Source organism: Mesoplodon densirostris, chromosome 4, assembly GCF_025265405.1.
Source record: "Mesoplodon densirostris isolate mMesDen1 chromosome 4, mMesDen1 primary haplotype, whole genome shotgun sequence".
Classification (NCBI taxonomy): domain Eukaryota; kingdom Metazoa; phylum Chordata; class Mammalia; order Artiodactyla; family Ziphiidae; genus Mesoplodon; species Mesoplodon densirostris.
The window spans coordinates 16,257,108-16,273,449 of NC_082664.1; the positions used below are offsets into that span (position 1 = coordinate 16,257,108).

Below are 16,342 nucleotides of genomic sequence, written 5' to 3' on the forward strand. Positions count from 1 at the left end.
TCAAAGTATGTGTTGTGGGTGGGTCCTTGTGATTTCCTCTTTAGCTCTGCCGTTACTTAGAATTGTACTGATAGTTGCCAGATATTTGGAGGATTTCCTGCATAACTTTCTGTTATTCTGATTTAATTCTGTCTTTGTCAGAGAACATACTCTGTATTTTAATTCTTAAAAATTTGTTTAGGCTTATTTTGTAATCCACAATTTTGTGATCTTCATGAGGTTTCCTGTGCACTTTGAAAAAATACGGGAAGATATGTTTCTGCTATTTTTCTTTTTTCTCCTTCTGTTTATTGTGCTATTGTTGTCATTCATTTTACTTCTTTCGTTTTCATTCATTTTACATGCTTTGTAAACTCCATTATAACTGTTGTGATTTTTCCTTAAACAGTTAGTTTTCAAAGAAAATTAAAAGTAAGAAAAGTCTTATTTACATATTTACCATTTGGGTGCTCTTCATTGATTTGTGTCAATTAACTCTCTCTTTGGTATCATTTTCCTTCTGCCTGAAGAAACTTCTGGTATCATACCTTATAGTGCTGATTTGTTGATGAATTTTCTCATCTTGTTTATTTGAAAAAGACTTAATTTTGACCCAGTTTTCAAAAGATATTTTTTGGTAAGTATATAATTCTGTGTTGACTTTTTTCCCCCTCAGCACTTTAGAGAGGTTATTCATTGTCATCTGATATGCATAGCTTCAGATGAGAAGCCCAGGATTATTTTTAAATCTTTGTCCTTACACACCAAAATTCTCTCTCTTATTTGGCCACTTTTAAGGCTTTTAAGGTTTTTCTCTTTAGCACTGGTTTCAGCGGTTTGATGCCCATGTGTGTGGATGTGTTTTTTCTGTGTGTGTGATTTATCCTGCTTGAAGTTTATTGAGCATCTTAGATTTGTGGGTTTATGTTTTTTATCAAATTGAGAAGTTTTTGGCCATTATTTCTTCAGTTTTCTTTTTCTTTTCTTCCATCTTTCTTCTCCTTTTGGAATCACAATTACCTGTACGTTAGACCACTTGAAATTTTTCTAAAGGTAACTGAGGCTCTGTTACTTTGTTCCCTTTTTCCTTCTGTGCTTTATTTTTGATAGTTTTTGTTGCTGTGTCTTCAAGTTCATTTATTTTTTCTTCATTGTCTAAGCTGCTGGTAATCCTTTGGAGTGAATTTTCATTTCAGATAATTTAACATTTATATTTAAAGTTCAACATGTTTTTCTTTTATATCTTCCATTTCTCTTTTTATTCTTTATGTGTTTGTTTTAAAATAATTCTGGAGCATCTTGAACATTTCCGTCTTAACAGCCAATGTCTTCTAATTTTAATCATTTCTGTGATTCCTGGGTCTGTTTCTATTAACTGATTTTTCTCCTGGTTATTGGTCACATTTTCCTCTTTTTAAACATGTTCAGTAATTTTTTTATTGGATGCTGGACATTGTTTATATTACATTCTGAATGCTGGATTTTGTTGTATCCCTTTAAAGCATGTTGGACATTGTTTTTGTAGGTAGTTAAGTTCCTTGTGGATCAGTTTGGTCCTTTTGAAAAGCTTGCTTTCAAGCTTTTTTTGGTCAAGGCTAACGAGTAGCTTGTTCCTCTAGGACTACTGGTTTAACTTCACTACTATGGTGTGACCCTCCTGGAATCTCTACTGAATACACAGTGAATTCGAGGATATACCTCCATTCTTGCTTTTGGGAATTTGAGTGATCCTGACCCTTTATGATCTCTGGGAATTGTTTGGCTTTAGCTCCCCAGTAGTTGTTCTTTTTTCAGAATTTGTTCTTTGCATGGCCTCATGGATTTCACCCTATACATGCAAACACTGGTGTTCTCAAGGGAACCCATAAACAGATTTTCTAGAGTTCTTTTTCTGCTCTGCAAATTCTAGCCATCTTGGCCTCTCTGAACTCCAAGCTCTATCTTCTCAAATCAGCAAGTCTTCTGGGCTCTGTTTGGATTCCACCTTTCTGTGCTATAGTCTGGAAAATGCCACCTAAATGAAGGCTGGGGCAATTGCAGAACTTACCTTGTTTGCTTCCCCCTCATTCAGGGTTTACAGTGCTTCACTTCCTGTTAAGAATGTCCAAAAATATTTGTTTTATATATTTTGTACAGTTTTCTAGTTGTTTATGGCAGGGGGGCAAGTTCAGACCCTGATACTCCTTCATGACCAAAGGCCATTTTTCATGTTTCCTAACCTCTCTTATACTTCCCATCTCACTGTCCCCTCTTTTCAGCTCAGTCTCTTCATCTCCCTCTAATCTCCTATATAACTCTTCCACTGAGGTATTTTTTTTTCTTTTTTCCACTGAATTTTTAATTTCATTTATTTTTCATTCCTAGAAATTGTTTGCTTCCTTAAATTTGCTGGGATACTTTTTATGGTCTCCATTCTTGTCTCATATGAAGATATTTTGAAGCCTTAATTTTATTTCTCTACTCACATTAAGCTTATTTTATATTATCTGATAATTCCAATGTCTGATACTTTTCAAGACTGATTTTGTTGTTTCTGGTGACTTGCTGATTCTCACTCATGGTCCCTTATTTCCTCTGGTTATTGGGTGTGGGTGTTGTTTTAAGTTTATTTTTTATTGACTTGCTACTTGTAGGAATTCTTCGAGGGATGGATTGATGTATCAGTCTTCCATATAGGATTTATATTTGCCTGTGCCACATAGTTGAAAATGCTTGAAAACTCTGCAACCCTTAGGACCACTCTGAATGAAATTTTTCATTTGAAGGATTCATGATTCATGTGGATATAGGCCCTACAACCATGTGAAGGTTGTTTGTGGCTACATATTTTCAGGAGGGTTTTTCCCCCCTTCATGCATCACTGCCCCTTTCTTTGAAAAGGGATGGTTTCTTGTTCTCCCTTACTCTGAGGAGTTACTGCTCTAGTCAAATGTCTGCAATTCAAATCCCTACCTTGGGCAGGCCCTAAACATTATCTCCTATTCCTCTTCAGCCTGAAGAACAAAATCAGGCTTACCAGGAGTTAGCTGATACTTTTAGAGTAAAGTGGGTATAGGAGCTCTCTTACTTCCAGGATTCCCATAGGAAATCACTTTGTTTTTGTTCTCAGATTCCTTAATTCCTTGACAGCTCAACAGTGCATTTAAAAAGATGTTTTTTCATTTTATCTAGCATTTTTAGTTTTTGGCAGGAGAGATGTTTAGGGTGTTCTGTCAATCCTACTGTTAGAAATGGAAGTCTTTCTTCTGTTTCTCATATAAAGAACTACACATATATGCAAATATTAACGATGAAATACATCCAGCCTTTCTCTATGAGGTCTATAAAATATAAGTGTGTAAGTTTTGATGTTTATAATACCCATGAGTAGAATTTGTTTGCCATTTATAATTTGGTTCCTTTTTTATTTGTTTACTTTTTTTATTCCCCCTGCTCCCTGGTCTTCTTGGACATAATTCAGCGCTTGGTTTCAGTTGGACTTGATTCAAAGAATGCAGTTTGCGTTTGGGATTGGAAAAGGGGAAAAATGTTATCTATGGCTCCAGGTCACACAGATAGAGTAAGTATTCTCCTTTGGAGTTTCTAATGGGTACTGCGTGGGAAAAAGCCAGAGAAGAGTCAGGGGATTTTATGTTTCTGTGTTTTGTTACTGCCAATTGCTCATGTGTAATTTAAAAATTTAAATGCAGTTATAAATACTCATAAAATTTTAGAATGCGTATATGTATTGTGGTACTCAAAAACATGACTTGATATGTATAGTTTTAGCATAAAACCTTTAACCCAGTGTTTGCTTTGGCAAAAATGATGAGTTTTAAGTTATTCAAACCTAAATTTAAAAATTGAATGGTTCATGCCTAGGCTCTATTTATTATTCAGTTTGATTTATCACTGATTTATTACATATGCATCATAGTTAAGGTGAATACTGTTGCACGTATGAATTTGAAATTATGTTAGAGACCTAACATTTTTCACTTTGGAAACGTGTTAAAAATACATTCCTTATTCCAAGTTGTATGAAATTAATATAATGAATACTTTGTCTTAAACTCTTTAAAATGTCTGATTTTTTTGGTGTATCTGCTGTATTCTGCTATCTGGTAGTCTTTACCATGTTTCTTTGACACCTGTCTGCATAATCACCTAACCTGAACCAGCATAGGAGCTATAGTCGTTGATTCTATTTGGGGAAAATCTATGAATCTGTAAAAGTTGTATAAAAATTTTTAATGTATTTGCATTTTGGAAAATAAACTTGGTTTTCAGCAGATTCTCAGAGGGGCCTGTTATACACAAACACAATTTCGATAATTATTAAAGTGTTAGGTACATTTTATTAGACAGTTGTGTATTCTGACTTATTTAGATCAAAGCATTTCACACATTAGTACTTTGGACTTAATAAGCAGACTGATTACTATGAAAAATGGTACTGTCATTGGAATTTTTGAAAAGTATTTTTGTGGTTAGTATTTTAAAGGTGCATCAGTATGTTTTTCATTTAATCTGTATTATGGTGAGTTGTTAAACGTTAATTTATAAGATGTATTCTTTCTTCATTATCACTAAAGACTATCACTTGGTAAATTTTTAGAGGTAGTAGGCATATTAGGTGATTATGCAGGCAGATATCAAAGAAACATGGAAAAGACTGCCAGATAGCAGAATTGTTTTTTATCTGTTATGAGATTATTTTTCAAATATTAATTTTTCTTTCATCTATTATTAAGTATATATTTCTAATGCATATTTTATTTCAGCTGGGTTTTTTCTTGTTTGATTTTGTAACAAAAATTGTTCATGTGTATTTATAATTTATGGAATCTTAGAAAAAAATGAAGCCTGGGGATCTCCAAAATGTAAGTTAGTTTTGTTTGACCCATAAACAATTTAAAAAAACTGAAAACTAGAAACAGAATTTTTACTGTGAAATAAATGTTTGGATCTTTTATGTAAGTAGTTCTGTAAGCTTTCTGTGATAGAAAGCTACAAAAATGTTCTCTATTTCTGGCTGTATGAGTGTTGTGTATGTTCTATTAATTATCTTTCCTCTTTAGAAATTATGCACTTACCTGCCTCATTCCCTGCTTCTGTTGAATCATTCTTGTTATTTATAGACCAAATTTTTTTAAGAAATTAGAAAGAGGTGTTAATTTTCACTCCACTAGTAGTTTCATATGGTTCATAGAAACTAAGAAATAGTTTTTATTCCTTATCATTTACATACTTTATTTCTCATAGGATCTTGAAGTGTAGGATTCTGATTATTATTTATTGAGGAATATTGTTTTATGATATGTAGGGTTTGGGGCTATTTGGGCTTTTGGACAGGATTCTTAAATAATTCTGAAAGTAAGTATTTTAACCATGAATCTGATTTGTTTACAGATATTTGATATTTCTTGGGATTTGTACCAGCCAAATAAACTGGTCAGCTGTGGTGTAAAACATATCAAGGTACTAGAAGGGTCTTGCTTTATAATAGACATGATTACTTATTCTCTGCCACTAAGCACATATCACACTACAATTTAGGATATATATATATATGTGTATATATATATACACACACACACATATTGTGTGTATATATACATGTGTGGGTATATATATATATATAGAGAGAGAGAGAGAGAGAGAGACAGAGAGACAGAGAGAGAGAGACAGAGAGAGAGACAGAGAGAAACAGAGAGAGAGGTAGATGAAAAAGATATTAGTATGTTGCTCTCTGATATTTTCAAAGCTGAGCAATTCCTTTACTTGTAAAGCTTAAAAATAAGAGAGATACACGTTTGGAATGATTTGTTCATTTTTGGAAGAAGATAGGGAAGTCAAACATGAATCTTCATGATGAGGGTTTTTATTCTTTTATGTGGATTCAGGTAAATTTAATGTTTGCAGAAAGAAAGAAATGAATATGGGGCAGGGCAGGAGTATACACATTAAATAGTTCTGCATAATGAGATTAGGCCCAGAGAATAAGTTCAACTTTATAATAAGTAAATTACCACTTAAAATAATATGATTTATTAATATTATGTACTTAAAAGATCTTACCTGATCTTCAGGATCTTATTCTAAGACCTAAAGATCTAAGTTTAAAATCTGAAGCCTCAAAGAACTAAAAATGATCAGTTATCCATTCAAATAGCTAACGAATGCTTTAATCAATGTATGATTTTTAAATTTAAAAATCTCCGTGATTTCTGTGCATAAGTATAGCTGGTTCTCTTCCTTTCAGTAAGTCCCAATTTCAGTCTATTTTTTTCTTCTAAATAAGTGATTCTCAATTTTGGCTGCATATTAAAATCACCTGGGGGAAATTAATGACACAATATACTTGAATCCCCACTGAAATAAATTGAGACAGAATCTTTGGAGAGTGAAGCCCAGGTATCCAAATGATTTTGATGCTCAGCAGGAGTTAAGAACCATTGTTCTAGAATCCACATCAGTGCTGTCCCATAGAGTAACCGCTAGATAGATGTGGCTCTTGAGCATTTGAAATGTGACTGCCAGTGTGACTGAAGAAATGATTATTAGCTTCATTTTCATTGCTAACCCTTCCCAACTTTTTAAGCTGTCTAAAAGATTATGTAGTTTTTTCTTTCAGAAACCTAAAGGAAACACAGCATATTTTTAAAATAGTTTAGTTCAACCCCCCCCCCCCCCTTATTCTTACAGTAAGGATTGAAACAGTGATTTATCTGCTATAACATAGCTAATGACGACACTAAGATGAGGATGTGAACATTGAACGCTGTTGTATCATAAGGGAGTTTCTTAGGTAATTTCTAGTCTGCTGCTCTAATATAGCATCAAAGTATTGGAAATGTTTTTGGTTATATTATGAGCATTCTTTGGTAATTCGATCATACTATGTACTTTTTAGTTCTGGAGTTTATGTGGAAATGCTCTGACCCCAAAACGAGGGGTCTTTGGTAAGACTGGTGACCTTCAGACAATATTGTGCCTGGCCTGTGCAAGGGATGAATTAACATATTCTGGTGCACTCAATGGGGATATATATGTTTGGAAAGGAATTAATCTTATACGAACAATACAAGGAGCTCATACTGTAAGTATATTTAAATATTTTAAACACTTTTAGGTATTAATTACTTACCTTCTTGTCTTAGAACAAAAGGTTCCATAATATAGCAGACTTTCTGTTCAATTCAGTAACTTGAAAACTACTATTACAATTGAATTAATTTGTCTATTTGTTTTCAAGATTTCAATGAAGAAACATTATGCAATTAAATTAGTATAATTATTATTTTGTTCAAACCATTGCTTTAGTATGGTGTCTTTTTCATTGTTGAAAAAAGGCTTGTTAAATTTAACCTAAAAGTAACCTAGATTAACCACATTAGAATAAAACTAGTGCTTTTGTAGCCAATTTACCAGTGGGAAATTTGGGGATAGCTCTTGGATAAAATTAACTTTTTAATTTTAATATCATTGATTCATTAAGTGAGTGACAAAGGAATTTAACTTCTGTACTTCATGAGATTTTCATATAAATAAGTGATCAGGAAAAAAAGAAAAAGCTGTTGTTAAAGCCTTTTAGTGTTCTTAGGGACTTCCCTGGCTGTCCCGGGTTCAATCCCTGGTCGGGGAACTAAGATCCCACATGCCATGTGGTATGGCCAAAAAAAGTTTAAAAAGCAAACAAACAAAAACCTTTTAGTGTTTTTTGATTTGGGCTTTTTTAGCAGTTGAGTCCCTCACATAGTGAGGGGAGCTAGAGAGCACAGAGCTGCCATATTGGTAGCAGGACAATCTCAAGTAGAAAAGTGATTACATATATTAATATGAATCACTATTCAATATATATTACATTTTAAGTATATTAAAGAACCACTTAGAACAGGACTTGCTTTAAGCAAAATGCCTAAAGACCAGAAATAGCAGATGCTAGCAAAGGTTGTGGTAATTCACATTTTCACCATTAATATATAAAAATACCAGTTTCTTCCTCCTACTCATCAGCACAGATTGTGTCCACTCTTGTAAATTTTTGCTTGTCTTCTGGGTGAAAAATAATAACTATTTGTTTTAGTTTTCTTTCCTGTCCATTTGTGAAATTTCATGTATTTACTGACTACAGATGACCCTTGAACACATGGGTTTGAACTACAAGGGTCCACTTGTATGCAAATTATTTTCAATAGCAAATACTGTAGTACTACACAATTTGTGGTTGATTGAATCCATGGATACTGCAGAACTTGCAGATATGGAGAACCTTGGATGTGGAGGTCCAATTCTAAGTTTTACTAGAATTTTCGACTACACAAAGGTCAGCACCCCTAACACCTGCATTGTTCAAGGGTCAACTGTACTTGAATTTCCTTTTCTATTAATTGGCTTTTCTTACCCTGTACTCTTTTTTTTGTTACTGTTGTTGTTGGATTTTCTTTCCTTTATTCAGTTGTATATTGGGGATATTAACCTTTTGACAGTCATACACATTGCAAATATTTCCCCAGTCTGTTTTTTTACGATATCTTTTCTCATATGAAAAATTGAAAAATTTTCCTTTATGCCTTGGTGGGTAACCTGCCATGCTTAAAAAGTTCTCTCACAGCCCAAAGTTACGTAAGTGTTCTGACTCTTCTAATATATTTGTTTCATTTTTTACATTTAGAATTTGGTCTGTATGTTTTTGTTTTTGTGTAATTCATTTCTATATATGGTATAAGGTTTAACTGAATTTTCTTTTATGTTATGCCCATATCATTAAATACCACCTTGGTGACATATTGAGCTCCTATATATGCATAGATTTGTTTCTAGATTATCATTTGTGTTTTCTGATGTATTTGATTATTCCTATGCCATATCAAAAACATTTTAAGTGGATTTCTACCATCATATATAGTGTATTTTCTTAAAAAGTATATATTGTTAAATTATTTTATTCCCTCTTCTAGGCGGGAATTTTTAGCATGAATGCTTGTGAAGAAGGCTTTGCTACTGGTGGCAGAGATGGCTGTATTCGTCTTTGGGATTTAACTTTTAAACCAATAACTGTGATTGATCTCAGGGAGACAGACCAGGGGTATAAAGGTAATAACAGAACAAATATCTCATTACTAGGCAAATTCTAAATATACCAAGGGTTGTCAGTTTCTTTCAGTAAACTTAAAAGTATGTTTTTTAAAATAAATGAGAGTTATATTTGCTCCTTCATACTGTATACATTTTAATTAAAATCCTTCTGCTGAAGAGGAGAAATTTTGCCTGAAGACCATCTAGGTTTACTGTTATGACAGAGATTCTTTTTGTGTCTAATGCCTGTTATAATGGGACCTACAGAGAGATGTGATAGGTACTTACTTTGGTAACCTTAAATTTTGAAAATATTTTACTATTAGAATGCTAAATGTAACTGTTTAGCAAATAAACTGTTGAAAATAGTGTGTTGAGAGCTAGGGGAACTTTTGTTTCGGATTATTTAAATTCATGTATATGTGTTTTTCCTTCATCCAAATTTGTCAGCAATCAGGAGATAATTTTTTCTTTGGGGGGGGTTTAAAAATTGACGTAAATAAAACAATCTTTTACTATAAAAGTAAACGTATTATCCACTAGTGTGGTGTTATAAGAGTAGGATTGGAAGTTACACAAGTCTACGTTTAAGCCATATTTCAGTCACTTATTAGATGTGTGACCTTGAGCTGCATACCTCATCTGTAAAATGAGAATAAGAGTAACTATTTCAGAGAATTAAATGAGCTAATATATGTAAAATATTTAGAAGAGTGTCTGCACATAATGATTAAGTGTTAACTGTTATACCGTTTTCATTAGTTTTGCTGAGCATTATTGTACTTTAAAGTTTACAAAATAATTTGACACTTTTTCTTATTTGATTCTTACATTGTAAGTTACACAGCAGCTTAATGTTGACCATACTATATAGATGAGAAAACTGAGGAAAACACTAGCTTTCCTGAGGTTACAAAAGGGATTGTATTTAGAAAAAGTAGAAGTCTCTCTTCTTAATGATTTTATGAGCACATTGAAGAAATGAAATATAAACACGAGAAAAGTCAGATTATTATAAGAGAAAAATAATACAGTTCTTGAATTCTGAATAATTACTCTGTGGATGATGCACACTATTGTTATAAGCCTTTGGCTGAGGACGTGATCAGACTATGACTGATGTTGTCCAGTAAGGAAGAAGAGTGTATGCCCTGAAGGATGGGTAGAAATTAGGTATATGAAAATAGAAATAGTCCACATAGAAAATAGAAAACAGTACAGATAAATGAAGAAAATGTGTGGATCCAAGACTTTCAGATTCCTTTTATCTTATATCTAAGGTATAAAAAATAACAGTGGTTTAGGCAGATTGGCATTCTGTTATTACAGTACTGATCTTAAATACAATTCAATTTGACTAGGTTTGTCTGTAAGGAGTGTTTGTTGGCGAGGTGACCACATTCTAGTTGGAACACAGGACAGCGAAATTTTTGAAATTGTGGTGCATGAAAGAAACAAACCTTTCCTAATTATGCAAGGGCATTGTGAAGGTGAACTTTGGGCACTTGCCGTCCATCCTACTAAACCTTTGGCCGTGACTGGAAGTGATGATCGTTCAGTCAGGTAAGCAATTCATAAAGTAATTGCATAGGCTAGAATTTGAATTTGTCCTTAGAGAAACATAAGAAAAACTTTAAAAAAAAACCCTTAGTTTAAAATTTTATCTGCTTATGGTGTAACAAATGAACATAATAGGTGCCTAAAATTAATAGAATTAACAACTATTTATAAGATTTGGGGTTTTCTCTTAAAAACCTAAGTTGGAATTTGTTCCATATCAAAATGTACAGGATTACCTTTTTAACAGCTATATAATATTCCACAGTGTATTGTAATTTATTCAATTAATCTATCATTGATGGGAGTTTAGGTTCTTCCAGTTTTGTGCTTCTAAATACACTGCTTGCAGCAAATGTCTTTATACCTTTGCCATTTTGTACATTTGTAAATATGAATATTTCTATGGTAAATTCTTAGCAGTGTTCAAAAGACATACGCATTTAAAATTTCGGTAGATAATGCCTTACACAGAGGCAATAACAATTTACATACCTTACAGCAATGTGTGACAGTGCCTGTTTTCCCACACCCTTGCCAGCACTAATTGCCCCAAAACGTGAAAAATGATATCTTGTTATGTTTTGAAAATATGCTTTTCTCTCATACTGAGGGGTCTTGAGTATGTTTTCATACGTTTGGAGGATATTTTTATTTCCTTTTCTTTGACCTGTCTGTTCAAGCTCTTTGTGTATTTTCCATTAGTACATTGGCCTTTTTCTAATTATTTTAATATAGGATCTAATACCTGTCTACATATGAAAGCAGCAATTAGCCTTTTGTCTATGAGTGGTTTTTAAAGTGTGATTCCTGGACTAGCAGCATCAGCATTACAGGGGAACTTGTAAGAAATGCAAATTATCGTGCATTATACAGGACCTTGTATCAGAAATCCACCAATTTGGGGTTTTCCAGGTAGCTGTGGTGTACACTAAAGTTTGGGAACTACTGGTCAGTGATGTGAGTTGAGATATTTTTTCCACTTTGATGTCTTTGTTACTTGCTTTTTTACTATGTTTAGGTTTTTTGCTATGAAGAAGTTTTTGTTGTTATTTTTATTTTTTTTTTTTTTTGCGGTATGCGGGCCTCTCACTGCTGTGGCCTCCCCCGTTGCGGAGCACAGGCTCCGGACGCGCAGGCTCCGGACGCGCAGGCTCAGCTGCCATGGCCCACGGGCCCAGCCGCCCCGCGGCATATGGGATCCTCCCAGACCGGGGCACGAACCCGTATCCCCTGCATCGGCAGGCGGACTCCCAACCACTTGCGCCACCAGGGAGGCCCGTTATTTTGTTTTATGCAGCTGAATTTATCAGCATTTTCTTTTATGACTTCTGAGTTTTCTAGCATAGAAAAATCCTCCCTAAAGTTAAAAAGTTTTCCAGTATATTCTTCTAGTACATTAGTGGGTTTATTTTTTATGTTTAACTCCTAATCTGTGTAAAGTTTACTTTAGTATAAGAAGTGAGGTGGGGATGCAACCTAATTCTTTCCAGATAACTACTGATATTTTAAATGGTATGTTAATCAGTCTTGCCATTTACTATCTCTGTGTTACTTAGTTTTATGTTGGTGGGAGATGCCATAGCTCTGGGTTCACATAGAAACTCACTGTGGGGCTACACTTCACCCACATGGTTTGCTAGGAACTATTGTTTAGTTTCTTGCATCTTAAGAGGACTGCTGTCATTAGCTGCTGCATAACTGTGAAAAAAGGACAACTGGTCCTTTAAAAAGTAACTGTGTTACCTGTAAACTGGGTTCACCTCTTGGTGGGTGTCGAACCAAAAGACACAATCAAGCCAAAGATTGGGAGGATTTATATTACTTGAAGCAAGTAAGGAGAACACCAGGGACCTTTCCCAAACCAGTGTCTCCCTGAGTAGCAAAATTGGGAAAGTTTTAAGCTAAGGGCATATATATATTCATGAAGGGGCTTGGGCAGAAGAGAATTCAGCATAGAATTAGGGCAAAAGTCAACAGAGTCCAAGCTTTAGTTGATTGAAATCACAAGGGTCAGAAAGATCAAAATCATCATCCATTAGGTTCCAGTTGATCTGGTAGTTGAGCACTTCTGGCTAATCTTTACCACTGAAACAGAACTGGGAGATTTTACAATTGATTTATAATCTTTGCTATTGATAACAGTCATTTGATTCTGCATTCTTTTGTTTCCTTAAGGTCATTAATTACTGAGACCTGTACAAGGACAAGCGGTGTGGCCAGGCTTAGATCACAAAATGACCTAGGCCAAAAATGACCTGTCAAGAAGGCCATGCCTGGTTCTCTTTCTCTGGAGACTCCCTAGTCTATCTGCTTACAGTTGCTCAGACTTCTGTTTCTAGTACTGGTGGGCAAGTTATTTAGAAAGAACTCTTCCTTTGAAAACAACTAAAAATGCTGGCTAAAATATAAATCACCTTTAAACTGTTCTTTGAACAGTTTAAAGGGACTATCAGACAAATTGCGAAGAAAAAAAGGGAATTTAGGAGCAGTTGTGGACCAAAGCCACTTTTGCCCTGAGGGCATTTTTCTTCCCTTGATTAAACTTGGGCTCTTTATGGCTTTCTACTGGGGCATAGGGGCAGAAGTCAAGACCAGGGCTTGCCCAAGGGGAGTAGTCCAAAACACCATGCTAGAACTATAGATTAGGCTATGAAAAAATATCCCCTGCAAATTTATGTGGGGATGGAGATCTTCTTGTTTCAGGTTTTGATAGCACAGGAAGTATATAAAGCAGCTTGATGTTATTATTCAAACAACATTAATAGTTCCAATAACTTTATGACAGTGTTGTTTAAAAAACAAAATTCAGCTGAGTAAATTTGAAGACCTAAATGGCTTTATTAAATGATTCTTGAATTGGGCAGCATCCCATCTAGAAAGTAGAAAAGTGCTCTGAGGAGCTGTACAAAATGGAAGGTTTTCAAAGGCAGAAAAAGAGTGGGACAAGAAAGTCAAAAACAAAGGAAAGGATTATTTCAGGCAAGGTCACCTTCCTTTGAGGGAAGGGTTGGGGGGTGATCAATCTATCATGCAGCTTACCTCATTACTGTTGATCAGGAAATTCCAGACTGATTGGTTTAAAATTCCACTGCTGGGAGAAGCTGAAACTGCAGTTAGGTTAGTTATTAAGTTTTGGTTTGTTGATATGAGGCTTAGCACAAGTGACTCCATTTTGGGCCTGTTGTTTCTTTTCTTTTCTCCCTCCCTCCCTTCCTCCCTTCCTTCCTTCCAACAGTTTCAAATAAGTTCTGCTTTTGCCTTATAATTTTAGGTTGAATTTATTAAGAAACAGTATCAAATGTGCAGCAAAAGCTAATTTCTAAAGCCATTCAGTGTTTAATAATGGTAGTTGAGGGAGTTCCCTGGCAATCCAGTGGTTAAGACTCTGTGCTCCTGATGCAGGGGGCACAGGTTTGATCCCTGGTCAGGGAACTAAGATCCCACATGCCACACAGCACAGCCAAAATAATAATAATAATAATAATGGTAGTTGAGGGCAATTTTGATTTAGAAAAATTTCAGTCTTGGCTCTGAGATGAAAATATCATAATAAAACTTTACCATTGCTAAGCCATTAACTTGCTGTGTAGTAGGGCAAGTCAGGATTTTTAGCTACTGTTCCTGATAAAATCTCAGAACCAGTAATGGTTAAATCCACTGGAGAAAATGAAGTTCACCATTAACACTATTGGTTCTAAAACACATGATTCAAGTGTGTGTGTGTGTGTGCACGCACGCAAAATACTTGCAAAAGAATAATACAGTGAATACTCATAGGCTTTAAACAACTTACATTTTTAAGTAAATTTGTAAATTTGTCCAAGCCATTTTTCCCCATACATATTTTTATACCCCAATGTGATTCTACTTTACATTGTATTGGATTATTGCTTTCTCACTAATGTCTTTGAAAATATTCTAGTCTGTAGTTGTTTCATGCAAACTATTCATAGAAGCTAATTCTTTATCACTTCAAACTTGCCATTGACTCCTTAAATAAACAACTGAGTAGTATTAGTAACATCTGTTGACTTATCAAGACTCAAGGAAAACCACTCAAAAGTATTTGCCTTGTTTTTAATTAACTGTTGGTGTTACTCCCAACACAGTCAACTCTTTAAGCAACTGTTCTTGCCAAAAGGCTAATTGTCTTAAACAAATGTTTTTTTCTGGACACATTTCTTCAGCTACTGCAATCTAAAATGATTTACTTAATCCATTACCAATAGACGGCTTTCTTTGCTTGTCTAACAAATGAGCCACTCGGAAACTTACTTTTTGTAAGTAAAACCTCATTCTGCTATAATTTTAAATTTCTGATTTTTCTGACCATTGCTTTCCTGTGAGTTGAAAATATTGTGATGAGTGCTTAGTCTGGTAATGTTAATGTATCTTTGTATTCTGTCATTGCATAATAAACATAATGCATTACCATCTAATTCAATAGCGGTGTAATCCAGACTACGCTGTGCCTTAAAAACGCAACGTTCGAAGTTCACTTTTCTCTTTTTTTTCTCTCGTTTTGACATGATGGGTTTCTGTTGGAAATAAAAAATAGTAAAATGCCATGATGTGACAATACACATAGGACTCAGAATTCTATCAGGTTATAATTGTGTCACTGCAGTTTGTAGTGCACCAAAGTAGTGCAAGGTGATCTGTGTCACATACCATCTACTGTCTGTTTTGCAAGCACTCAGGTCCACCTCTGTAGTATGAAAGCAGCCATAGACAATATGAAAACAAACCATTGTGGCTGTGTTCCCATAAAAATTGATCTGTGGACACTGAAATTTGAATTTCATCTAATTTTCTCATGTCTCAAAATGTCATTCTTTGAAAAATTTTTTCAACCATTTAAAAATGTAAAAGCAAGGAGGGGGATCAAGATGGCAAAGTAGGAAGACATGGAGCTCACCTCCCCCCACAAACATGTCAAAAATACATCTACATGTGGAGTAATTCTCATGGAAAACTAACTGGAAACTGACAGAAGAACTCCTGTACAGCCAAAGCTGCAAGAAATATTTTCATATAACTGGGTAGGATGGAAAAAAAAGATATCAGGTCAGGACCTGCATCCCTGGGAAGGATCTGAAAGGAGAAGGTCTGCATGGAAGGACCCTTGCCCTGGAGAGCAAGCAGGTTGAGCTACAATCTGGGCATCCCAGTCCTAGGATCCTACGCAGAGGAGACAAGCCCCCTTACCTTCTGGGAGAACCACTGGGACAGACAGAAGAGCTAGAGCAGCCTAGACTCTACTTGCAAGGAGTGTGCACATGCTGACTTGCCAATAGTCAGGGTGGAGAGAGCCCTGCACTGGTGGCTGCCACCTCACCATACTCCCCAGTCTGAATGGGGCAAACACCCTGGCCCCGCTTGCTCCATACCACAGCCTGGCATGAGGTCTGGGCCAACCAGGCCCTTGGAAAAGACGCAGAGACAGACCGTGGGCCTGGGGTGGCAGTGACCCTTGTCAGCACACACAGGAGCATGCAGCAGTTGGTCTCCCAGTGAGAGTGCCCTGTTCCCACTCACTGCACACTGCAGATTAGCGTTAGATCTGGGGCAGACAAGTCCTGGGAGAAGACTGCCACAGAGGCAGCCCAGATCTCTGTTAGCAGTGCAGCCTCAATTTCTGCAGCCACAGTACCCTGACCCCCAGCCCCAGCCTACTCCACACTACAGCCTTGTGCTAGATCTGGGACGAACACAACAGAGGAAGGGATGCAACCTCGGCCTG

At 35.4% G+C, this 16,342-nt stretch overlaps 1 protein-coding gene across 3 annotated transcripts in view; it reads left to right on the plus strand.

The window, feature by feature from the left end:
- Positions 1-16,342, plus strand: part of EML5 (EMAP like 5) — a 164,124-nt gene that overhangs the window by 37,420 nt on the left and 110,362 nt on the right. For all 3 annotated transcript variants that reach the window (XM_060097957.1, XM_060097956.1, XM_060097955.1), the window contains exons 3-7: positions 3,440-3,538; positions 5,371-5,439; positions 6,875-7,060; positions 8,922-9,057; positions 10,401-10,602. In XM_060097957.1, the coding sequence (XP_059953940.1) occupies positions 3,440-3,538; positions 5,371-5,439; positions 6,875-7,060; positions 8,922-9,057; positions 10,401-10,602 (692 nt within the window). The remainder of the gene's footprint in view (positions 1-3,439; positions 3,539-5,370; positions 5,440-6,874; positions 7,061-8,921; positions 9,058-10,400; positions 10,603-16,342) is intronic.